The sequence below is a fragment of the Pantherophis guttatus genome, chromosome 6, assembly GCF_059756535.1.
Source record: "Pantherophis guttatus breed Tessera chromosome 6, ASM5975653v1, whole genome shotgun sequence".
NCBI classification, from domain to species: Eukaryota; Metazoa; Chordata; class Lepidosauria; order Squamata; family Colubridae; genus Pantherophis; species Pantherophis guttatus.
Window position 1 is genome coordinate 40547381 of NC_142068.1, and position 25818 is coordinate 40573198.

Genomic DNA, 25818 nt, shown 5'->3' on the forward strand with positions numbered 1-25818 from the left:
CAAACCACCTGCTGCCATCGCTACCGGATCGGGTGATCCGGTCCGAACTGGGAACATTTCACCCCTGCCTTGCTCTCAAATTATAAAAGAGATTTTTTTCCACACCCCATTTCAAATCTCCAAAATGTGGCTGCACTAAATATATATTTATTCATTTTATTTATATATCACCTTTGCTCTAGCAGCTCACTCCAAGCTTCTTCTTTTTCTCACAAGAGAGAGGGAGAGAGAGGGAGGGAACGAGGGAGGAAAAGAGAGAGAGAATGACAAATAAACAAAAAAGAAAGAAAACAAACCCAATCAGTGAACGTCTCTGACTAACGGTAGACCTGAAAATTAATCTTCCCAGAATGGCTGTTTCACTGATACAAACCATGATTTAATACAACGAGCTATAATAAAAAAAATATGATAAGAATTCACTCTGATGAAAAATATACAAGGTATCCTAGTGTTCATTAAATTTCATATTCCTAATTATTGCAGTTTGCTTCCTACTTCCTTCTATTTCTCCAGTAATTTTTGAGGACAAATATCTAAGATCTTCCTGATAGGATGGTTAAAAATTGTTTTGTTTTTTTCTTGACTTGGAATAAAAGCAAAAGTAGAATGAAGTTAATTGAAAATGACAGAAACGCTGTTATGCAAGCTACATACAGTATTCATTAGAGCAGCATTGCCATCTAGTGGTCAGAAAAGTAACAACCACCTCTCCTGAGCAAGTTGTTTACTCTTGAGGTGGTCAAGCCCCTTTATGACCTCAAAGCTATATTAAGACTGTACACAGAAAAAGACATACAGACACACACAGATACAGACACAGATATACACAAGCACATACAGCTAAACACACAGACACAGTACATAACACACACACACACATTATACATGGAGTCAGCTAAACCAAAAGGAAAATCAGATTAGATGTTTCTTAATATATTTCTTGGCAGAGCATGTTATGAGTGAAACTAAGGTAATACTGATAATTATATGTATATTTGTTCCATAAATTTGTTCCAATTTTATAAATAAAAATATAGCCACTCTTGGCACATTATAGTTCACTAATATTTGTTTGGCAGTACCCTTCTTATCCTCAGAGGTTTGGTAAAATTAAAATCAAAATTAGTTTTGAATATAAAATGAGTAATTAATCTTATTGGAGTTTAAAAATGGATTCTTGTATAATATATCGAGTATCATTCAAAAGAAATACTCCATGATTAAAGAAGATACCGATTGAGATACAGGTGGAAGGGGTGACCAGGAGAAGACACAATAATTCAATGATGCAGCTCCAAAGTAATGGTAAAAGTATTTTAAAAATGCTATCTTTAACATTTCTCCCTAGCTCTATAATGTTTACTTTGTCTGGTTATAACGCTATAGATCAGTACACAGATCTGTCCCCTATTTTAGTACATTGAAATACCAAACACTTTGTGGTTTCAGGATGTAAAATAACTTCTGAATCATTAAATCTTTCACCTTGTCACCAAATATTGCAGTTTACAAATGCCACATGCACTTGACTTGCTGGATGCTAAAGTATAAATTACTAAGTTTTACAATAGAAAATAACTACTAGTGTTAAATAGTTTTGAACATTCTCTCCTAGGAGCTGGAATGGTTGCCAGGGGTATCTGGAGAGTATGATTTTAAAAATGTCAAGATGGCTGTTGCAGTAGTGTGATTTGCCAGCCTCCCGGGCAGCATTCAGGACGAGCAGCAAGACTCACCGGCCCTGCGGGAAGAGAGCAGGGCTCAGTGACTGGGCTCTGTGGGCCCCAAGAGGGGAAGCCTGGGCAGGCAAGGTGGCTCCACTAGCTGGAGGTCCATGGAGCACCTCCAGAGCCTGGACCAAGCATGAGCCATGGGGGGGCATGCCTCCCGAGCCTCCACCCCTGCCGATGGCTGCATCCACCCTGCACCTTCCCCTCCCCCACAATGGGGCCAATGGTTCAGCCCCCCTCCAACAATGTCCCCACATGCCTCGTTTTTGCTTCCAGGAGGCTGCAGGGAGGCCTACTAGGCCCAAAATGGGCATGGGGGGCGGTGCCTCCCCTGCGGCCCATTTTTGCAAGAGGTCAAGTGCTGCCTGTCACACCCCTGGCCATGCCCACTCAGCCAGTCATTAGGGCAGAGAACCAGTTGTTAAATTATTTGAATCCCACCACTGACTTTAGGCCATGTTTTGATAAGATTTCATCAGACACAATTATATCATTAAAGAATTCTAAAACTAGTTATTCTGAAATAAACCCCAGAGTAGGATTATCAGTCTCCCTAAATCTGGTTAGTAGTGCTGGAAGTGAAAATTATTATAACTCTCAAAATTCCCAATAAGTACCTTCCCATTTACTCAGCTATACCTGGGATTGCTCAAAACTGCATAAAGCAAGCCATTAAACAGTTGAAAAATATTTGCTCCTTTTTTTTTAAGGAGATAACTAAATATCTGTTATTATTGCCAGCAGATTTCAGAAACCTATGTAGCTGTCAATAAAGAAACCAAGAATGCAAGGTAAGTATTTTCAAAATAGGAATATAACAACAAAAATGCCCAGGTTTTAAGATATCGGAGGAGAAATTCATTAAATCTCATGGCATCTTCTTCTACCTAGGCTTAATATATCTGTTCTTTAAAAGACTATTTTATATCTAATCAAGGGCATCTTTGCATATGATGCCTCCAACAAGCCTTTTACTTCTCCAAATATTGAGAAGCCGAAGGAAAGGAAAAAAAATATTGTTAGCGCTGGATCCATTTTTACCCTCACACATTGGAGTGAATACATAAAACAGACCTAAATTCTATGACTGCAATAACTGATATGTCTATCTATATATGTACCCCAACAAGGGACACTTGGATAGCAGCCAAAGGAGCTTCCATCTTTCAGTCCAGGCATATGAATATATGTTTGAGAGAACAAATTACTTATCTCCTTAATGAAGGGAACAACATCAAAGCAAATATTTGGGATCTACAAGATACTATGAGGACCATGAAAGCTGAACTCAAAAGGTAAGTTGTAATAAAGATGACACTAAATGAATGGCACATTCTTTCTTTTCTTTTCTTTTTCTTTCTTTCTTTCTTTCTTTTTTTTTTTTTTTGAGAAATGTTGTTCAACTGAAACATGAAAAACTATCCAGATTTGAACCTTACTTTTCATTCCTATTGCTCAAATATTCTCTCCAAAAAGCTCACCAAATAGACATTTAAAAACCAGTTTAAATCAAAGCCACATTAATTAGTCGGCTCTGATGATTACAGTATTATTCTTGTTGAGGTTACTGTGACTAATATTTCTAATTTGCACAAGATCCAAAGTTATTTGAATGGATTAATACATTATTTAAAACATGTTTTATTTATTGTGCTTTTGAGTCAACATTGACTTCTGATTTACACTTTTACACTGATTTACACTGAGATTTACACTGAGAGCATATGCACCAAAGACAAATTCCTTATGTGTTCAATCACACTTGGCCAATAAAAGAGTGCTATGCTATGCTATGCTATGCTATGCTATGCTATGCTATGCTATGCTATGCTATGCTATGCTGTGCTATTTCTCTTCTCTTCTCTTCTCTTCTCTTCTCTTCTCTTCTCTTCTCTTTTCTTCTCTTCTATGAAGTGTCTCAATTGCTCATGTCTTGCCCTTGGCCACATGTGAAGCCTTCTCAATGGGATGGCCATGACTTGGAGCTCCCACCTAGTAGATATACCAGTAGCTGTTAATATTTTCAACAGCTTGGTCAAGTCAGTCATTTGCTAGAGCCTTTTCTGGAATATATCCAACACATCTCTTCCTTCCCAATTTATTTGGGGAGGAGTAGCTGCTAAAACATTGCACTTTGTCTAATTAGCTTTTTTACAATGATTACAATTGTTGTTGTTGCTATTATTATTCCATGTATTATGCCCAGGATAAAGCAAGCTGAGGAGGCCATCACTGTCTTAGAAACAGACATGGAAGCAGTTAAGAAAAGACAAGAGGAGGAGAGTGAAACAGCATTTTCAGAGGAGGAATTTCTGCAAAAACTGGTAGGCAGTAATAAAAATAAACACTCCTGATTAATTTTCCACGCAAAACACGGCATCCTAAAAATAAGAACCATAAATCTGCTGGCTAAATCACCAGTAACTGGTGGCATGATTTGGATGTATTTAAAGCAATACCTAGCAGGCCTACAGTACATTTAGTCAAACAAATCAAAAAATCACTGATTTGTGAAAGGTCTGCTTAAAATGACCCTCACCACTTTAAGGTCTCAAGAGACAATACTTTCCAATCTCTGGGATTGGGAAGTAAGGAGGGTTAGGTCTAGTTGGATAGAAGGCATCAGGAATTTCCAGGAGCATAGGCTATTTTGATTTTTTTAAAAAAAAAAAAATCCGAGAAGGCATAATTCGCAAACAATTTGGTGACTGCCAGGAAAATCACATGCACATATTGTGAATCACCAGGAGTCAGGTTTGATTTGCAAGGTTATTTACCTTTTCTTAGTTCAGGACATATTCACTTGACTCCCTCAATGATTATGGCACATCATTACTTGGATAGGTAGCCCAGATGCTCAGTACTTACAACTCAGAAGGTGCGTGCTGACCGTTCTCCGAACAATCCTCTGAGCCTCTGTCAGTTATCAATAGCTATTTGCCCTGTTGGGCAATGTCACAAAGCAGGATAAAGAAGGAATCTCAATGAAAAGCTTTATTTTTTTTTAATCCCCCAACAGGGTTTCCCTTACCATTGAGCAAAGTGAGAGTTATCTCCTGTGACACTTGCCGGTGGTGGAAGGGCAATTCCCTGAACTCTTCCTTCTGAGTTCCTCAACTGGAACATTCCCATTCTGGTCTGCCCAAAGACCTCTGGATCAGGGTAGTCTACTCCAGGGGTTCCCAACCCCCAGACCAGGCAAGCAGCAGGAGAATGAGTATGCACAGCTCCATTTGTCCAAGTGGCGGGCACTCACATGTGTGTGAGAGTGCCACTAGTCTATCCCCATCGTGCCAGATAAGGATTTTCTGCTTTGCCACAGGCTGCAAAATCATTCATTTGGGTAGCTCTGCTACTCACATCATCAATTTAGGCAGATATTACTTCCACACCAGAGTAGTATTACCAAATGTAGCTCTAGATCCCATGGCTGGAACAATACAAGAGGATTTGGGCACCTCCAGGAATGAATTTCTTTATGAACAAAAAAGTCATAATGAATCATAGCAAAACATCTCTTTGGGCTAAGACAAATATGTTTAACTGTAGTTTTATTAAACAAACAATGGCTCAGTTTTTTGGGCATGAATCTCTCTCTGTTTACCAGCCTTTAGAACTAATGCAATTTTAAGGCAGAGATTTCACCTTTTCTTCTTTCTTAGGAGAAGGACAATGAAAATTTGCATATGAGAATCTTCATGCTTTCTGAGAAGGTAAGTTAGATAGTTATTTCCTTGGATGCTTTTTCATCCTACAACATAGAAATATAAGCATGACTCTTTTTGTTGCGTGACACTAGTACTACACAGGGGTGAAATGTAAAATTTGTTACTACCAGTTCTATGGGCGTGGCTTGGTGAGGGGGGGGGTTATGTGACTGGGTGGGCGTGGCCAACTTTTTCTTTTTTAACGTTTCAAAACATTTTTTCTAATGCTTTGAAAAGCCTCTGCCAATTAGGCAACTCAGCTGGGATCATCAGAGACTTTTCAAAGCATTTTTTTTACCATCTCTTCGGCCAAGAAGTTGCAGGAAAAAATGTTTTGAAAAGCCTCTGATGATCCCAGCTGAGCCACATGATCAGAGGCTTTTTTTTTTTACTTTTAAAAGCATTTTTTCGTTGGAAGAGGTTGTAGAAAAAATGCTTTTAAAAGTAAAAAAAAAAGAAGCCTCTGAGGATCATGCGGCTCAGCTGGGCATGGGGTCGGGGGGCACAGGGATTTTTGCTACCGGTTCTCTGAACCACCTGCCGCCATCGCTACCGGATCGGGCGATCTGGTCTGAACCAGGAGCATTTCACCCCTGCTACTACAACATTATGGTAATATTTAAAAGCACATGTATGTGATGGTCTGGAAGAAAATAGCTGGCATAGGTTGATGATGACCTTGTGACTATTACAGATCTTCTGAATACCTCATGACAGACATTTCACAGAGAACATCACAATGCACCTTTAAACAGGACAGAATTTTGACTGCATAATTGTGACCCATCACCATGGCTTTTTGAATCCTTTTGCAGATACCCCAACCTCAGGGCATTCTGCTTTGCATCCTTTCCTTAAAAAACAGTCAAAATCTCCCCTTTTTATTTCATCCAGGCACCAAAACGTCCAATCTTTAAAAATTGTACATAGATGGGCTACATCAAATAAATTATCATATATAAAAAAAAAATTAGTTTCAACTTTTTGTTTGAAGGACAGTGCATGCTCATTTTGTGAGAAGGTTAATATTTCATTGTTGAATAGCATTCTTCTGTTGAACAGCTAGGAAATTCTTCCGGATGTCTAATAAAAACCTCCTTCCTTGTAATTTAACCCTGTTGTCTCTTGTGCTCTGGAATGACATGAACAAGTCTAGATGATCTGCTACATGGCAATCCTTTCAATCCTTGAAATAAGTATTATGTCCACCTGCTCATCCCCTGGCTAAACATACTAATGCCCAACCATTCTTCAGAGGTTTTTGCTTATCAGCTTGGTTTTTTTAATAACCTTCCTAAAATAAGGCAAACAGAACAAGAAACAATCATTCTGGATGTGCCCTGCTCAGTGCAGAATAAATATAGAAACAAATTTAAAGACACCCTCCTTCTGTTGATGCAGCCTAGCATCCATTTCTTCTCTGAGGGTGCAGTGTCAGTTCATATTCAGCTAGGCATTCTGATCTTTTTTGCATGTAATGTATGTATGTAATATATATAAGCTGACTTTGTATAAAAAAGACACCGCTTAGGGGGGGGCCAAAAGCCCTACTAAGCAGGTATATACAAAAGTATGAAGGCTATTGCTTAACGCATTGTAAGCCGCCCTGAGTCTCCGGAAAAGGGCGGCATATAAATCGAACCAATAAATAAATAAATAAATAAATAAATAAATAAATAAATAAATAAATAAATAAATGATCTCCCCATGCTATATTCATGCCTTTGCTTTTTTTTTCCATTACCCAAAGGAAGAGCTTTGCATTTGTCCCTGTTGAAATTTTGTTATTATTATTCCAATTTGTGAAATGTTCTTGGATCTTGATGCTATCCTCTAATGCAGGGCTGTCAAACTCACGGCCGCGGGCCAGATGCGTTACACGCTGGCCACGCCCACATCCGGTTGAGCGAAGGGGGAAAAAGTAATCAAGTGACTACATCATGTGACAACGCCGTGATGATGCGAGTTTGACACCCCTGAACATTTCCTATGTTCCTTACTTTGTGTTATTAGCAAATTTAGTAATCTTATTCTATAGCTCTTTCCAGAAGTCATTTATAAATATGTTGAGCAGTACGGGGTATAAAACTGCTGTGGAGTATGCTACTTTGTGTTCCCATGACCAATTAAACTGGTCACGCTATCAAAAATGGAAAACAGTTTGGATTAGTATAATTGGAAGAAAAAGAGGGAAAAAAGGACAACTAGGAGCAAAGTGAAAGCACCTATTCACAAGTTAAGCAATGGGTGGATCATTGGAAGAGCTGAAGAACCAGTTTGGGGAAGGATAATCTGGAGAAGGCCAAGAATGTGTTTACTAAGAATCAACACCAAGTTAATGCCATGTAATCAATCCAGTTAATAATATGCCTACTGTAATTATACTTGATGGTAGTTTTGATCTCTGGAAGATCTATCATTCTATTCTTTTATTTTTATTGGTTTAACTTAATGTAATTTAAATGGCATTCTCGAAAATCTAATTACTAGGCACCTGCTAACTAAATTGATATTCCAAGGGGTAAAGCAGAAATGAATTTTGTTGGGGTTCTTTTGGTGTCATTTTTTATTATTTACTATAGTTCTATTGTTATTCATAATAAATTTTAACTAAATTGCATGCATTCCCGGCCTAATTTTAAAAGGTTTTTTTCCCAACAGATAACTTGTTCAGGCATCTTGCAAAAGCAATCTTTTGCTAGCAACCTTCTTGGGAAGGGATGGGGTGGGAGGTAAAACAGGGGACAGAAAAACTAAGAGTATTCCACATGCTATATTACATGTTAACTGTATCAGAGCCCCATACTACTTATGCCTGCTCAATTTATGTTCTCAATATGTCAGTTTATTCACATGAATCAGGTTTTAACTATGCCGATAGAGTTTTTGTTAACTTGTGCTTGTCAAAAGGTTTATATTATATCCCCATGACCAAAGTTACTAATGTAATTGTCAGGTCATTCTGCAATGAGATCACATTTATACATGAGTCTACAGGTAGTCCTTGACTTATGACCACAATTGTGCCCCAGATTTCTGTTGTTAAGTGAATTTTGCTCCATTTTATGACCTTATTTGCCACGGTTGCTAAGTGAATCACTGTAGTTGTTAAGCTAGTAACATGAATCTGGCTTCCCCATTGACTTTGCTTGTCAGAAGGTTGCAAATGGTGATCATGTGGCCAGGGCCGGGTTTCAAAACCCGTTGCTACCGGTTTGCTCGTGGGCATGAGCACGTACGCGTGCAACGCTTCTGCACATGCACAGAAGCGTCCAGGCAGGTGGGCAGAGCCTCCTGCCGCCACCGCTACCTATTCAGCTGATCTGGGGCGAACCAGTAGCAACCCACCACTGCATGTGGCTCTAGGAGACTGCAACTGTCATAAATACATTCCAGCTGCCAAGCATCCAAATTTTGATCACCTGATCATTGAGATGCTGCAGCGGTTGTAAGTGTGAAAAATAGTTATAAGTCACTTTTTTCAGTGCTGTTGTAATTTCATTTAGTCACTAAATGAACTGTTGTAAATCAAGGATTACCTGTATACACTGGAAGTGCTGCTTCTCAGTAGCAGTTCCTGCCTTTTGGAATAATTTTCTGATTGAAATCAGTCTGAACTCCATTTTGAATTAATTTAAAAAGATGCTAAAAACTGAGCTCTTCCAAAGAGCTTTTGTCAATTGATTGGATGTCAGCTAGGTGTGTATATATATATATATATATATATATATATATATATATATATATATATATATATATATATAGGGATTCGAACCGCTGAACTGCCGACCTTTCGATTGACAAGCTCAGTGTCTTAACCATTGACCCACCGCATCATTCATATATATACACACACACACACACACATATTTATATATATATATATATATGTTTGATTTTCATTTAATTCTTTCTTTTCTTTTTTTAATGTGTTTTATATTTATTATGAATTTTATGTTTATTTCAGTTCTTACTGTGGATATTTATTATTACCTACTGTGGATATTTTAACTGTACAAAATTGTCAACCATGAGAGGTACTATTGGAATATATGTTAAATGAAGGAAAGAATAAGTAAATACATAACAAGATGAATAGTCCAAAAGCTCTGGAGGGCATCCTGGTTAGTAAGGCTTATCTGGAATAAGGTTGATCTAAACCAAGTTTCCTGCCTAAAGTGAATTGGGAACTGTTATTGATTCATTATAGTGTTTGTTCAGCCATATTGAAATAAATGTTTTTAAAAATACACTGTAATTATCTCCACTGTACTCATCCTTCTTTCTCATATGTCTGCCCTGACAGAGTGAAAACCATTACAGAGGGAAACATGAAACAGCTTTCGCAGCTGAATATCTCAGCTGTAGCTCACTTGTCACAGAAATGAATGTTATGCCTGAAGCACTAAATTTTGATAGATTGCAGCTTTTTTCCCCAGTTTAGTTTTGAAATTACTATTTAATTTCTATTGAAATAAACATTCACATTATTTAACACATGCAGCATAAATACTATTTTACCGAGTCATTATAAAACTGATTTAACATTAAGCATCCAACCATTGGCATGGCAGGTCTCTGATTATAATCACTTTGGTTTGGTTTGGTTTGGTTTGCTCCTAAGTAGACATACAGGGATTTCCTTGAAAGTGAAAGAGGCAATATTTAAGATAAGGTGTTTTGCTGGTTCCAAGTCTCCCACCACTGAAAGTTCTCCTCTTTGAAGCCAGTATTAATTTGCTTCCTGGAAGGATGGAGAAACAAAAGGGAACCTGTTTATCAGTTGTTGTTCAGTTGCTAAGTCGTGTCTAACTCTTCACAACCCCATGGACCATAACATTCCAGCCTCCTCTGTCCTCCACTGTTTCCTGGAGTTTGCCCAAATTCATGTTCATTGTATCAATGATACTATCTAACCAACTGCTGTCCCTTTCTCCTGATGCCTTCAATCATTCCCAGCTTCAAGGTCTTTTCCAGTGAGTCCTCTCTTCTCATTAGGGGGCCAAAGTATTTGAGCTTCAGCTTCAATTACTGTTTCTCAGTAGAAAACAAAACTGGAAGCTTCAGGTTTAAGATTATCAGGCCAGTCTATGAATTGGCTTTACGTATTAAGATGTAGTAGCAAGGAACAGTTGACTGATCAGTCCATAATGGTGAACTGAATATGAGTTTTTGTGTTGCTTTTGTGTTCAAAATTAGAGCTCAGCTTTGACAGCATCAAAGAATATCAATCAGCGGAACTACCTTCAGCTCTGCTGTTATGTCAATAAGCTACAGGTAAGTAAACGTAGAAGCAGAATAGAAATAAATACATTGTTAAGGACTTGTCTGTGTGAAAAATGGGAAGTTTCATTATTATCATTATTATACGAAGCTCTATGGAACTAGTTTCAGACTAAGAATCAAAGGGGCATGTGGTGATTGAATAAGCTGCAATATATTATTGGGTTATAATAAAGGATGTGGGGCGGTTCAGATTTATAATTAATTATACAGAGAGAAAACATCACATGAAGTCCTACTATGTAATTTTTGTTACAGAATTTAAATATGTAAATTATCTTATTCAGTATGAATTTTGAAGTACAGATTACCTACAAATATTAAATCAACCTCTTCCAAAGCATTTCAGTTAAATAATTACAATTGATCTGATTGGTTGTTATTTTTGCAGTAAAGATATCCCTTGATCTAAGGCCAGGACAGCTGAGCTGGAAAAATCCAATTTGAAAGTTTTCGTACAAATTTCTTTGCTGCCATCTGGCGGTCATCTGGTTCCTGATTGATTGACCAATTGACAAGATGTTGTGGTTCTACTTGTTCACAATATAGCACCAATAAAAAAAGACTTCTGTACTTCTACTCCTATTTCGAACATTACATTACATACACCATAACATTAGATTACTTCAAGCTGAGGATAATATTCAGCCTCACGTTTAACAAATACCACATTTTCTATGCATTCCACTGTGAATGCTGCATTTTATCTCAGAGCAGCTGAAAAGAAAAGCTGAAAATCTTTGCTTTTTGTCCTCAACTCCTGCTTTACTACTCTTTTGAGATAACAAGCTGAGATATCCAATGAGATAATTATTATTATTTTTAATTAGAGGGAGCTTCAAGAATGCAAACTGATTTGTGGAGAGGAAGATGAGGTTTTCAGAAAGGTACCCTTTATTATTATATGTGCCAAACTTTCAAAGTGTTAAGTGTGTTAGTTGCAATTCAAAGAGTCTTATGATGACTCTAAAATGTATTATAGGATCAATTTTGTTAGACTATACTATATCAGCTTCATGGAATATGATGCTGAAATTGTGGTTGCTGTGAGAGGAAGAGAAAAGTCAGAGAAGTCAATTATAAAAAGACAATAACAGTTTCATAAAGTTAAGCAATCCCAAATCTGCTTCTCTCTGAAAACAGCAAATTAAATTCATAATCCCAGAGTATCCTGATTAAATATACATGTAACTTTTCCCTAAAAGAGACATGGGATAATAGATATCAGCATGTAGCTTGATATGTATTTGCATAGAAATAGAGGATGGAGTAGAAGGCGTCCCCTGGCTCACACAAACTTCCTACTTACTGTCACACACTTTATTCTGGACAATGTCCAACTCTTCATTAATTTACTCATGAGGAATAAACTGGCAAAGTTCCTCTGATTATTCTTGGTAGGTTGGCCAAATCAGAAGGAAGAGTGTGATAAAATTCTCTCAGAGTTTGAGGCCTGCTTTGTTCCCCACTCCTTTCCCAAGGGAGAAGGTACAATAAAGGCAATTTAAAGTTGCCCTTCCTGCATCTGGCTGATGTCTTATAGGGTGAATTTCTTGGCTTTAATAGTCTCTGCCCACTATCTAGATTTGTGTGACAAATCACACAAAGAAGTTTTCCTTTAACTTATCCAGGTCTGAGCCTTTGGGAATAGCCTTTTGGAATTCACTACATATCATTTTTATTAACAATCTCTTCATTAACCTTTCGCAAAGCAAGGACTTTTTTTTTTTAATTTGGCAAGAGGGGTAGCAGGATATTTGGCTGGTATTAACAAGGTCTTTGAGTGACCTTTCTAAATATTTCACTTCCATTCTTACCTGATGATTTTCAGGTATTTCAAAGACAGCTCAAATAGTCTGATTTTGAGGACAAGAATCTCTGAAGGTTTAAACTACCTGCAATACTTTCCCATGTCAGCTGGATTCATATATTTTGTTACTCCGTAGTTTATATGGCTATGATTCCCTGAATGAATCACAATTCTGGATTCTAATAATAAAAAAGCATACATGATTTATAAAAAACAATAATTGGGCTCCCACAACAGATTAAGCCTCAGACATATTCTATTTTTACTTCCACAGTGATGTTGCTACCCAGTCACTACATGTTTAATTAAGTCAAACATAAAGAACTCTAAAACTGAAAATGACCATTAATAACACCAAAAAGTTGTGGTGGTTTTTTTTGTATTTCTTTGCTGCCGTTCATTGCCATCTGGAAGTTTGCAGCCTAGATATGGTACTTAATGACATTTAAATGTGCTTATGTAAATGCACTGAATAATAAAAACAAAACAGCCAAATAGCATGTTAAGAGCATGTGAGAAATTATTTGAATTTGTTTTCCAGATGAAACACCAAATTCAGGAGCTAGAAGAGTACGTACAAGAATATGAAGTAAAAATACAGGTATTTTTTTAAGGCACTGAGGTTTGGGTATCATATGCTGGCTGCAAAAATTCAGATGACTATTTTATGGCAACAAGTTAGAGTTTTCTTTGGTGTCACCTAGCCTAGTGGCCCCTATTTATGCAGTCCTAAATTGCTAGCGTAATGAAAGATAACTTGCCAATGGTATACAAACATGATATTTGTTTTTCTGTAGAAACCAAAGGTTCTTTGGCAAAAATGTTGATTCCTCCTCACAAAGAAGGCTATCATTCTATAGTGATTCAATGGTGCTTGTATCCCCACTTTTGAAAAACAGTCTTTCCTTTTCTAAAATAAAATAACAGGTACCAATTGGATGTCGTGAACCTCATCCTGGTATTCTCTACCTAAAGTTCTACTGCATGAATGTTCCGAATGAGTCATTCCCCTCTAGACATTATTCATATGACATCATAATCCTGCAGTTTCTGGCTCACATGGATACAGTACATTTAAAGTCATACAAGTGAAGGCTTTTCAACTGAGAGCTGCATAACTCTCTGCAAGAGAAAAATATCATTCTAAAGAATAGAATAGAATAGAATAGAATAGAATAGAATAGAATAGAATAGAATAGAATAGAATAGAATAGAATAGAATAGAATAGAATAGCGTGTTTTCCTGAAAATAAGACCCTGTCTTATATTTTTTTGAACCCTGAAATAAGCACTTGGCCTTATTGCCATGCACTCAAAAGCCCGATTGGGCTTATTATCAGGGGATGTCTTATTTTTGGGGAAACAGGGTAGAATAGAATAGAAACAGAGTTGGAAGGGACCTTGGAGGTCTTCTGGTCCAACCCCCTGCTTAGGCAGGAAATCCTATACCATTTCAGACAAATGATTATCCAATCTCTTCTTTAAAACTTCCAGTGTTGGAGCATTTACAACTTCTGGAGGCAAGTTGTTCCCCTGATTAATTATTCTAATTGTCAGGAAATTTATCCTTAGTTCTAACTTGCTGCTCTCCTTGATTAGTTTCCATCCATTGCTTCTTGTCCTGCATTTAGATGCTTTGGAGAATAGCTTGACTCCCTCTTCTTTATGGCAGCCCCTGAGATATTGGAACACTGCTATCACGTCACCCCTAATCCTTCTTTTCATCAAACTAGACATACCCAATTCCAGCAACCATTCTTTATATATTTTAGCCTCCAGTCCCCTAATCTTGTTTACTTCAAAGGCAGGACTATTTGGAGCAGGCACTCCAGGCAGAAAAAAGCTTTTATAGAGCAATGGTGTAACTGAGGACAAATGAAAAAGAGTCAGTGTGAGAACATAATGGTAATAGATTACCTGGATCTTTTCAATCAAGGTTCAGGCATGGGCATAAGAGAAAAAGTCCTCTAATTGCTCTAGTTGGTGACCTAAGGCAAGACTTAGATGGAGAAGAAGGACTCTACTAATCATGTTAGATCTTCAATACCATCAACTATGCTATCTTTCTGGATCCTCTGTGAGAGTTAGGAACTAGGGTCACTGTATTTTGGTAGTTCAGTTCCTTCCTTTCAGAGCAGTTCCAGGCCGTTGGGTTTAGAAACAAACACAAACTTTAGTTCTCCATAGGAAATAGCTTTCTGGAAAGAGCTGGTATGTAATCTGAGAGTGCTCTTGGCATTTGTTGGAATGTGGAGTAGAAGTGTGGCTAGGAAGGCTTTATTCATCTTCAGCTGTTTTCCCAACTTGCCATATATTTCCTCCTAGATTCTTCAAGACAGAGAAAAAACTGTGCAGATTGAGCTGTCAGCTGTTGAGAAAGAGAAGGCCCTGTAAGACACTTCTGTAAATCTATTTCTTTCTGTATCATATGTTAAATCTCAACCTTTGTAAGTCATGCAAACATTATTGTAATTCTGAACAAGAAGAAGATGGCTTTGATGTAAGGGCTGCTATGGGAAAAGGGACAGAGATTTTCCAGTTGGGTGTGGTTCTTCTCTAAATCACACTTTTTTCTTGTTATGTTTCTTTTAGATAGATAATTTCTGCATATTTCCAATAAATAAAGAACCTTGGCTTAAGTATATACAGCATGTACAGTTTTAGAGAGAAAGACCCAAATGGAGCTTTTTAGGAGTCTCCTATTCATTTTATTTCCTCAGAGAGCTTCTCTCAGTACAGGTAATCCCCGATTTATGACCACAATTGAGTCCCAAATTTCTGTTGCTAAGTGAGACATTTGTTAAGTGAATTTTGTCCCATTTTATGACCTTGCTTGCCACAGTTGTTAAGTGAATCACCGCAGATCAGGGGTGGGTTCTAAAAATTTTTACTACTGGTTCTGTGGGTGTGGCTTATTTTGTGGGCATGATTTGATGGTCATGTGACAATTCCTTAGGATTTAGCAGAGGTACTGTCTACCAGGCTTTTAACTGCTTGCAGAGCCATACTGGTCTACCCATTTGTTTTTGGAGCATTCCGGTCTACCCATTTGTTTGCACTGGTCTACCACCATACTGCCTTTTACCACTGATCAGCTGTAGGGCAGCCCTTTGAAGTGCCGCAGCAAGAGTTTAAACAGGTTTTTTCCTTCTAGCCGATCAGCTGGGACTCGGGAGGCAGCGAATAGTTTGGGGGCGGGCCAGGCAGAGGTGGTATTTACTGGTTCTCCGAACTACTCAAAATTTCCACTACCAGTTCACAAGAACCGGGGAGAACTGATAGCAACCCACCACTGCTGCAGATGTTAAGTTAGTAATACAGTTGTAAAGTGAATCTGGCTTCCCCTTGACGTTGCTCATCAGAAGGTTGCAAAACAGATCACATAACCCCAGGACACTGCAACCGTCATAAATATAAGTCAGTTGCCAAGCATCTGAATTTTGATCATGTGACCGTGGGGATGCTGCAACAGTCATAAGTGTTAAAAATGGTCATAAGTTACTTTTTTCGGTGCCATTGTAACTTTGAACGGTCATTAAATGAACTGTTGTAAATTGAGGACTACCTGTACTTTTCTTTCAAAAGTCACTCCTAATCCGAGGGGATCCGAAAAACTCTTTCCAGGGTTTCTTGGATTCTCATACCTTTCTGAAGCTATCTTCATTTACATCTGAAACCTGCAGCCCAGGGGTGAAATTTTTCCGGTTCGGACCACCCGATCCTGTAGCGATGGCGGTGAGTGGTTCTGAGAACCGGTAGCAGAAATCCCTGCCCCCCCCCATGCCCAGATGAAAAGAAAAAAAAGCCTGTGACGAACAGGCAACTCAGCTGGGATCGTCAGAGTCTTTTAAAAGCATTTTTTCTACAACCTCTTTGGCTGAAGAGGTTGTAGAAAAAATGCTTTTAAAAGTTAAAAAAAAAAGTTGGCCACGCCCACCCAGTCACATTACCCCCCACATCAAGCCACACCCACAGAACAAATTTTACATTTCACCACTGCTGCATCCCCTTCCATCAGCCAGTCTGCTAAACCAGTTCCGTTCTGATATCCTCTCCCACTGCAGCTTCTGCTGCCACCTGATCTGGAGGATAATACACACAATATCTCCAGTTCATGCCATACAAAACAACTCCAAGAACATCCAACAACCTGTGTACCCTGAAAAAGCATTTTAGCTCTCTCTGTAATATTGTTTTGAATCAACATTTGTTGCATGTATTTCTTTTAACTATTCAGATATTGTCAATTCAGCTTCGGATATTTGCATATCAATTTCATTTGAGCTGATTGATGACCGCAATGAAGTTTTTCAGTTTCAGTTTTCCTGGCCTTTGCCTCAAAAAAATTTGTTGGTTGTTTGCATAATCAAAGGTAGTTGAAGTTAGCCAAGTCGTGCCTGAAGGCTTAACAAGAGTCTTTATAGTTTTCATTCTGGGGAGAGAAAGAGAGTTGCTGACTTTGAAGGAGGCATTCTGATTCTAATATCTGTACCATCTGTGATGCTATTTTTTTTCTCAAGAAGTAGAGTTTTCAGTTGGCAAAATATAGTTAGAAGGGCATGAATTTACTGGATCTAGATCGGGGTGTCAAACTGGCGGCCTGCAGTCAGCTCCACCAATGGGGAAAATGTCACAAAATGTCATGTGATGGCAATGTGATGCCGCAAGTTTGATACCCATGATCTAAGATTCTTTTACAAGAGAGAGAGAGAGAGGAAGGGAGAGAGAGAGAGAGAAGCAAAGGAATATATATATATCATAATTTTAGTCATTGTCTATCAACTGCAGGATGAAGGCCTTTTCCTCCTGTTTCCAGCCAATATGGTCCTGAGTTTTCTTTTGCCAATTGGGCCCTCAATATTTGCTGATGTCATTGATCCATCTTGTTTTAGGTCTCTTTCACAGATGCTTTTTTATCAAGTGGGATCCATTCTATGACTGCCTTAGTCAGGCTGCCATCAGTTCTTCTTGCTATGTGACTGACCCATTTCCATTTCAATTATTTTACTTTCTTGATAATATCATATACTTTCATTTGTTCTCTCTATATATATTCCTTTTAATTCTGCAAATTAAATTTACTTTCTTATAAAAAGACCCAGGAAGAAAAAAACCCCACTCTTAATATAAATTTCTATGTTTTATACACAGTGCATACCTGCATCTTATACAAGCCATACAAGCATGGCTTTCTCAGTGTTGAGTGTTGGCTTAAAGGACACCACTTCTTTCATCATCATACTTTCCAAAGACTATCACATTCTTTGAGGATTTCTTAAGGAACCCATTTGGGAGGTTTTAGGAACAAGCTCACTGGTACAAAATCTGTTTCAATAATCCAGACTTCTCTTCTTTCAGGTGTCACAGCAACTTTCCAGGCAAGTTTTTGAATCTTCACCCAAACAACTTGATGTATGAAATAGCCAGGGCTCAACTGGTCAGTAACCTTGTTTTATCCAAAACAGAGAAAGCTATCTGGTCAGTCTTGTAAACATAAATTAAAGATCACCACTGAGGAAAAATTGGGTCCTCTGTTTTAGCTATAGTTATCACAACTACTGAAACTGAGCTTTGACAGAGATACTTGCTTAGTGATACCTTGGAGCTGTAGAATACGATTTTGCTTAATAGCTTCTGAAGGGGAAGGTATACAGACTAACCTTATATAATTTGTGATTAATTCAAAGAAACTGGCAGGTTGTCCTCACAGTAAGATAATAATCTACATTTTGCAATTACTACCTTCTTAAATAGTCAACAGATACAGTATCTATAGTCCTAAAATAAGGATTGACTTAACAACTGACACTGTGATGCTCCTCTGCATTAACAGCGGGGCACAAATTTAGCAGTAATTGACTCGTCATTTGCTGTTACTGGATTTCTGTGCACATATGGGTGCTTGGAATCAATAAAGAGACAGCATGCCTCTGAATTCAATTCAGAGAATTGAAAACATCAGGAAACTGTTATCATGTATCCCACCTGAGGTATCCATCTGAGAAATCTGAGAAGGAATACTGAACTAGACTGGTCCTTGACAGGATTTAGCAGGTTCTTTCTTAGACACTCTTAAATCATGTTGCTCAAAATGGTTACAAATACTGTTATTTCACAACAGCTAAGAGAATAGTGCAAAATCATGCTGTAATTTAGCAGCATGGTTTCAGGGTTTCAGTGGCAAGAAAATTAGATTTAAGGGAACTTAACTGTCTAAATTACACAGAGAGGAACTTTAAAAGGTTCACCAATTAAGCACTGGGAACACTGAAAGCTAGAAATCTTAAAAATCTAATTTTACTCTTTTTTTATCTACAGGAAGAAAAAATAAGAAGGGAAGAGAAACCTATGAAACAGCAGCTTTGTGGTGGTAGGTTAGTGAAGAAAATATTACTATTTGATAGTAACAATAACTACAACATAAACTTGCAACAACCAGAAAGAGAAACCTAACTGATATGCACAGAGTCCATTTTTCTTATGATCAGATGATTGACTGGAGAGCTTGTCTAAGGTTTTCCCGTGGATTTTCAGAACTCAGTTTTTGTGATTAATCAGGCAGACCACAATTTCTATTTTAAAAAAAATAGAATTCAAAGGCGAATTTGCAATACGCTCAATGGTAGCAGGAGATTAAACAATAGGATGGTTTATAAAATCTAATGAGAATCTCTTCCTAGTTTCATAACTATTATATTATGCACCATGAATGCCACAGATATCCAACACGGCTGTAGCATCTTAGCCTAAATGAGTTTACATCATTCATTAGTCAAAGAGGAATCAAACTTTTTTAGAATCCATTAGATTCCAGTAAATTGGTTGAAGAATCAGTGCATGGTAGATCTTCAGTGGAATGAACCAAAAATGAAGATGATTCTTCTAAATAATTGGATCTCAACAGCTTTTCCATTTTTACCTGATAGACTATCAGGTAAACTATTAAACTATAAACTATTTTTTTTATTTGTGCCAGAATAATTATAATGAAATACATTTTTTATTAGATTAATATAGTAACTTTTGGAAAACTGTCTCAGATTTGTTAACATCTCGGAAAAATAGTAACAAGGGAATTAGTATTAAAAATATAAGAAGAAAGTTATGAGCAAACATGGACATAGCAGAGGAAAATGCGGCCAGAATGCAGCCGCGCGGGTGGTTATGGGCACAACTCGTTGCGCCCATGTGACACCTCTCCTGCGTGAGCTGCACTGGCTCCCAGTGGTCTTCCGGGTGCGATTCAAGGTGTTGGTTACCACCTTTAAAGCGCTCCATGGCTTAGGATCCGGGTACTTGTGAGACCGACTTCTACCACCAATAGCCTCCCACCGGCCAGTCCGCTCACACAGAGAGGGATTCCTCAGGGTGCCATCGGCCAAGTTATGTTGGCTGGCGACACCCAGGGGGAGGGCCTTCTCTGTGGGAGTCCCAGCCCTGTGGAATGAACTGCCCCCGGAAATACGCAAGATCTCCGACCTCCGTGTGTTTCGCTGTGCCCTTAAGACCCTACTGTTTCGCCAGGCAGGGCTAACTATGTAATTATTTTAAATTGGGAGTTTTAAATTGGGGGTTTTAATCTGGGCCGAAATTGTGTAATATTTTTAATAATTTTAAATTTTGATATTTGTATATTTTTTGTTTTAAAATGGCTGTACACCGCCCCGAGTCCTTCGGGAGAGGGGCGGTATAGAAATAAAATTATTATTATTATTATTATTATTATTATTATTATTATTATTATTATTATTATTATTACTACTACTACTACTACTACTACTATTATTATTACTACTACTACTACTACTATAGTTATTATTATTATTAAAAACCTGTCATAAAAATTTTAATAAAGTCATAAAAGTCAGCTTTAATGTTCTAAGAGATCTCTATAAATATATTAGAACTTCAAATAAATAATACTTGACTGCTTCTTTCTTTGATGCAAGATAGAAGAAAGTGTTTTATAAATTAAGCAGCTAAGACTTTTCTTTCCTATTTAGTGGTTTCTTTGTGGCAGAACTCTGACCCTTTCATTAGGGACAGATTAACTTGTGCCAGTAAACAAACCACAGATTTCTGTTTCCCTTTCTTTTGTTAAATGGGAGGAAATATTATTATCAGGTGTTGGTTTGGTTTGATTTGGTTTTATGTGATGTCTATTGGAGAAGGGAACATAAAAGTTGATTAGGTAACAGGCACAGAGCAATATTTCTGTTGTTACATGGCTGTCACTCAGGACTAACTGACATAAAGAGTCAATATACTCATGATTATCTAGTCTTAGGTTTGTGGGCAAATTGTTCAGTATTTCAGATCTATCAAGATTCAAGTAGAAATAACATTGTTTATTTCTTCAGTTATGTGCATAAGCAGAAGGCAGAAAGTCTACGGGATGGAAAGTATAGAGAATCTTTTTCCCAAAATATATCTCTATGTTTCCCAAAACATAGACTCAAATCAAGGAAGTAAAGGAAGTCACTCAAAGTACGGATGTTTTCCTCATAACTCAGCTTCCAGAATTACAGCTCATGCAAGTTTTAGGAGTAGAAGTTCCAGCACATCTAGGAATCATTTGTTTGGGCATGGCTGGGATTATAAAATACTGTCTTGCTGAAACTTGTCATAACTGAGGAGAGAGAGAGAGAGAGTTCTGCCACATTCAGTCTACAGTTTTGGACGTTTGATCAAGCCTGATAAAAAGAAACCAGATTCTTCATTGACACTGAAATTTTATCAATTGATGGTTAACTAAAACCCGGAGGAGGGGTGTTTTGTTTTTCTTTCATCTGTGATATGAATGCAGTACCAAACGTATTTCTTTATCACCCAACACGGATTCTCCTTATTAGTTTTCAACAACAAATTCATATGCCCAGAAAATGCAACTAGGGCTTCCTGACATGCCTTTATAGTCATCTCTGAAACCCTCTTTTTAATTAAAAATCCAAAGCATTCTTGTACCTGAACATCAAACTCTAGGGTTTTAGTTACAGTATATGTTTTCTCCGATCAATAAATTGTCATTAAGATGTAAGAAGTTATTGTTTTTGCCATGACCTATTTTACTTTTATCAACTGCAGGTTTCACATTTCTTTTCAACAGGTGGAAGCTAGCCTGGGTCTTTATTATTCTGTGGCATTTCGCTGGAATCCTACTGGTGATACTCCTCACTGTGCTTCTAGTCATACTGTTTGTTCTTGGTGTCTGCCTTTCAAACCATACAGTGACAGAGGCATACCAACGACCCCTATGGCGGTTTTTAGACTATTATATCCAGCCACATATACAACTGTACAGTACTGGCCTCTTACCAAAGTGATACCAGAATCAAAAAGAGCTGCTGACTAAAGAGATCCTGTCATTATAATGTATATGAATGTGGATAAAGCTGATATCCTATCAAAAAATTTCCAGGGCTGAATTATTTCAACTGAAATTCCTTGCAGACCTGTTCAATTTACCATGCTAAATAAGGCTACTCTGTGTGACTGACAGGACACTTGAACCAGTGGTGGGTTGCCCCTGGTTCGGACCGATTCGCAAGAACTGGTAGTAAAACCGGCGGGAGGCCCCGCCCACCACCCCAGATGTCATCATCAGCGATCTGCGCACACGCAGAAGCAAGGCACATGCGCGAGTGAAGCGAGCTCGTGCACGCAATCCCGTTGCAAACCCATGGTAAAGATAAGTAGAACCCACCCCTGACTTGAACCATACTGTTTTCTCTGCCTGCTTGAATTTAAAGATAGCATAAGGACAGTCCAGACCAAAGGCCTATCTAATCTTCCTCCCAATAGTGGCCTGAGTCAGCCATTATGACCTAAATAGGCAAACCTTCTGTGAATCTCTCTAGTTTCTTTTCAAAGCAGTCCTATTGGTAGCAGTTTCCTTAGTTTAGCTTTGCACTAATTATTTTCTTTTGTCTGACAAGTGTATCTCCCACATTCAGTGCCATTGAAAATGCCAAGTTCTAGAATAATGTAAAGAATTGTTTTTATCTTCTTTCTTTATACCAGGCTTAATTTTATATGTACATAAAAACCCATAAGAAGAGTATGCATGTCAAGTGATTGATGATCCATGACACAAAGCTTGATTCACAAATTGGATTAAAAAAAGTGTTTTTTAGAAGAATATAGTTTACAAATAAAAATAAAAATATAGAACACAAATACTTAAAACACAAGGTTATTATAAGCATCCATTATATCAAACTGGAAAAATAACAATAAAAATACTATCAATAAAAGAGAATATTTTTTCTGAAGATCTGAAGTCTCTTCAGATCACATTAAAATGATACAAAGACTTGTTGAAAAGATGAGTCTTCAACAAACAATGGAATTGAACTTGTGAAGACAAATGCTGCTGCCTAAAACAGGGAATTCTCCATAAATACATCAGAATATGTAGGTAATCACTCCATTCGCTTTGCCGATAGGTAGAAATGTGAACACCTTGGAAGAGCTCAAAGACTGAGTTAGGTCATATCAACAAAGGTATTTCAACCAAACCCTGGCCAAACCATATATGGCTTTGTAGGTCAACAATAACATAATAATTGGAAATAAATGTGCCACCAATCAAAGCAGGGATAATTGAGTAACATGAATCAAATGTTGTGTGCAATTCCAGACTTAAATAATGACTTTCTATTGCTCTTAATATATCGGAGGAACAGCATCTGATGATGCTATTGGAACAAATCTGGAGCCAAAGTAGACATTTGGGTTTGTTGCAGGGTCTGGTTCTTATGTTAGCATTGTTTCTTATCATTTCTTGTTACTTGTGAGAATTTGTTTCAGGCTGGATGGTTGAAGAGAAACAATGTAGTGTGGGAGGGGGAAGCAAAATTTAGCTCTGGACCAATGGATTCAACCTTTGTCTGTTTCAGTCACAACTGGGGATACATTTCTGGTACAAATACATTTCTAGTATCCCAAATACATTGGGATACTAAAGAGACATTATTTTGTCCATATTTGAACCTTTGTTATAGGAAAAAGTACATTGTGTATAAAATTCTGAGTCTCTTTAATAGAACATATTTATCATATATTATTAATTTAAACTGTGCTACCTTTGTTAAAGGGACAGGGTGGCTCAGTGGCTAAGACGCTGAGCTTGTCGATCAGAAAGGTCGGCAGTTCAGTGGTTCAAATCCCTAGTGCCACGTAATGGAGTGAGCTCCCATTACTTGTCCCAGCATCTGCCAACCTAGCAGGTCGAGAGCATGTAAAAATTCAAGTAGAAAATAGGGACCACCTTTGGTGGGAAGGTAACAACGTTCTGTGTGCCTTTGATGTTTAGTCATGCCAGCCACATGACCACGGAGATGTCTTCGGACAGCGCTGGCTTTTCGGCTTTGAAACGGAGATGAGCACTGCCCCCTAGAGTTGGAAACGACTAGCACATACAGTATGTGCAAGAGAACCTTTACCTTTGTTAACCCAATGACATTGAGAATAATTGAGTTAAAAGTATCAATAAGCTATCACACTGTGTGTTTGCTTTGCATTCCCCAAATCTATTACAAAGTCCTACATCCTTCATTTATTTTCTAAAACAGGATCTGTTCACAGCTGAAAGCAAACATGGAGACTCTATCAGATAACTAGTGTTTTAGTTCTGAAAAGCCAGCATACCTCCATTCTCAGCAGGCTTGACATATGACTCAACAGACTCTATATATACATAAAAAGTTACATGGAGTTCTAGTAAATCAAACATAGCTTTGAAAGCCAATATCAAAACATGACTACTTAGAGGAAAGTTGAATAACAGGACAATTTTTTTTCACGTAAAAAGTTCCAGGTTCAGTCCTGACATCTCAACATAGGACTTCAAAATCTCTAGGTGAAGACTTTGGAAGGCCACTGCTATTTAGTGCTAACAGCATTGGGCTAAATGGATCAATGGTCTAACATACAAAGCAATTTCCTGTGCTCCAATTTCCTATAATGCTACTATTGCCCTTTGTTTACTTTTTCAGCTCTCAGACAACCTTCATGAACTTTAGGGGTGATTACAATGGCCAGAAGGACTTGTATCCCTTATAACCCTTCTTTAATGGCCCTGATTTTGCATTCACTAGAAGAGAAGGAACGGGGGGGGGGGGGAAGGAGAGATACTGCTTACTATCAGAGAAGTACTGAGACGGAGAACTCCACAGAATGCTAGGGACCTCTAAAATTTAGCTCCAGGCCTTTTTCATGTAGATCAAAAATATCATGGCAGTAAATAGTAGATTTACAACAAAAGAAAACAAAAATAAATGTTAGCACTTCAAAAATGACAAAATGCTGACTGATGACAGAAAACCAGTCCATTGCTCTAAGAAAAATAATGCAAATATTCTAAAAACAAGCAGATTTTTTCATTTAAATTCTTTCATCAGTCAATTATTTTAATATCTGAAGAAAGAAAAATATATCTTTATTATTATTATTACATATTCTCTGCCTTTTTGTGATATGAACCATCACAAATGTCATTTAGCATGTGGAGGGCTGAAAGAATATTGTTCTTTATTAGCTGTTTTCCTTTATATTAAATATGTTGGAGTAGTCTATTATTTGCACTTTTTATATTGCTAACCACTAGTAGTGTTAGGAGTATAAATAAAAGAAAAAAACTGATTTTTATTCTTCTCTTTTTTCCTTTCTTCACTGCCTAATTTAGCAGAAAAATATCTAGCATAATGTGGCTCCCTTTTTGTTGGTCCTTAGCCTATCTCTGTTTTCTCTGTTTTCAGTTACTGCAGTCACCACGCTTCTATTTAAGGCAGTGGTTCTCAACCTTCCTAATGCCGCCACCCTTTAATACAGTTCCTCATGTTGTGGTGACCCCCAACCATAAAATTATTCCTAAAACCATTGAAAATATGTGTTTTCCGATGGTCTTAGGCAACTCCTGTGAAAGGGTCATTCAACCCCCAAAGGGATCACGACCCACAGGTTGAGAACCACTGATTTAAGGTAACAAGTAATAAGGTTGAGAAAAAGTCTTAGTTCCTGTTAAGGCACCAGCTTAGAAACCAGAAAAAAAAAAGAGTTGTAGTGCCATCTTATGCACAAAGCCAGCTCAGTGACCTGCCACCAGTCATTATCTCTCAGCACAAGAAAGAAGGCAATGGCAAACCAGTTGCCATTTTCTTTGAAATCTTGCAAAGGAAACATCAAGGACCTGTCGTTGATTGGAAGGCACAAAAAAAGCTTGACATATTTTAGATACCATGACTGCCCTGAGACAATAAATGGAAAACATTACAATGAAGTCTAC

General features: G+C 37.7%; 1 protein-coding gene across 9 annotated transcripts; it reads left to right on the forward strand.

Moving 5' to 3' along the window:
• Positions 1-792: 792 nt before the first annotated feature.
• LOC117678832 (uncharacterized) lies at positions 793-21906 on the forward strand. 9 transcript variants are annotated; one of them, XM_087872721.1, is made up of 12 exons: positions 793-1308; positions 2478-2524; positions 2864-3028; positions 3940-4057; positions 5396-5446; positions 10640-10717; positions 11554-11610; positions 13075-13134; positions 14859-14923; positions 17892-17970; positions 18852-18903; positions 21640-21906. In XM_087872721.1, exons 1-12 carry the CDS (start codon positions 1306-1308, stop codon positions 21648-21650), a joined length of 786 nt encoding a protein of 261 aa, XP_087728847.1. In that variant the 5' UTR covers positions 793-1305; the 3' UTR covers positions 21651-21906. The 9 variants fall into 9 exon arrangements, with proteins under 9 accessions (XP_087728847.1, XP_034296204.2, XP_087728846.1 ...); XM_034440313.3 differs by having other exon boundaries at positions 793-973; positions 18852-18907; XM_087872720.1 differs by having other exon boundaries at positions 793-973.
• Positions 21907-25818: the final 3912 nt, after the last annotated feature.

Bases quoted from the DNA above. Each gene is read 5' to 3' on its own strand.
- LOC117678832 (XM_034440312.3), top strand. The intron at 14,924-17,891 runs GTAAGACACTTC...CTCTTCTTTCAG, and splicing joins GTTGAGAAAGAGAAGGCCCT to GTGTCACAGCAACTTTCCAG. The intron at 18,908-21,639 runs GTTAGTGAAGAA...TCTTTTCAACAG, and splicing joins CAGCAGCTTTGTGGTGGTAG to GTGGAAGCTAGCCTGGGTCT.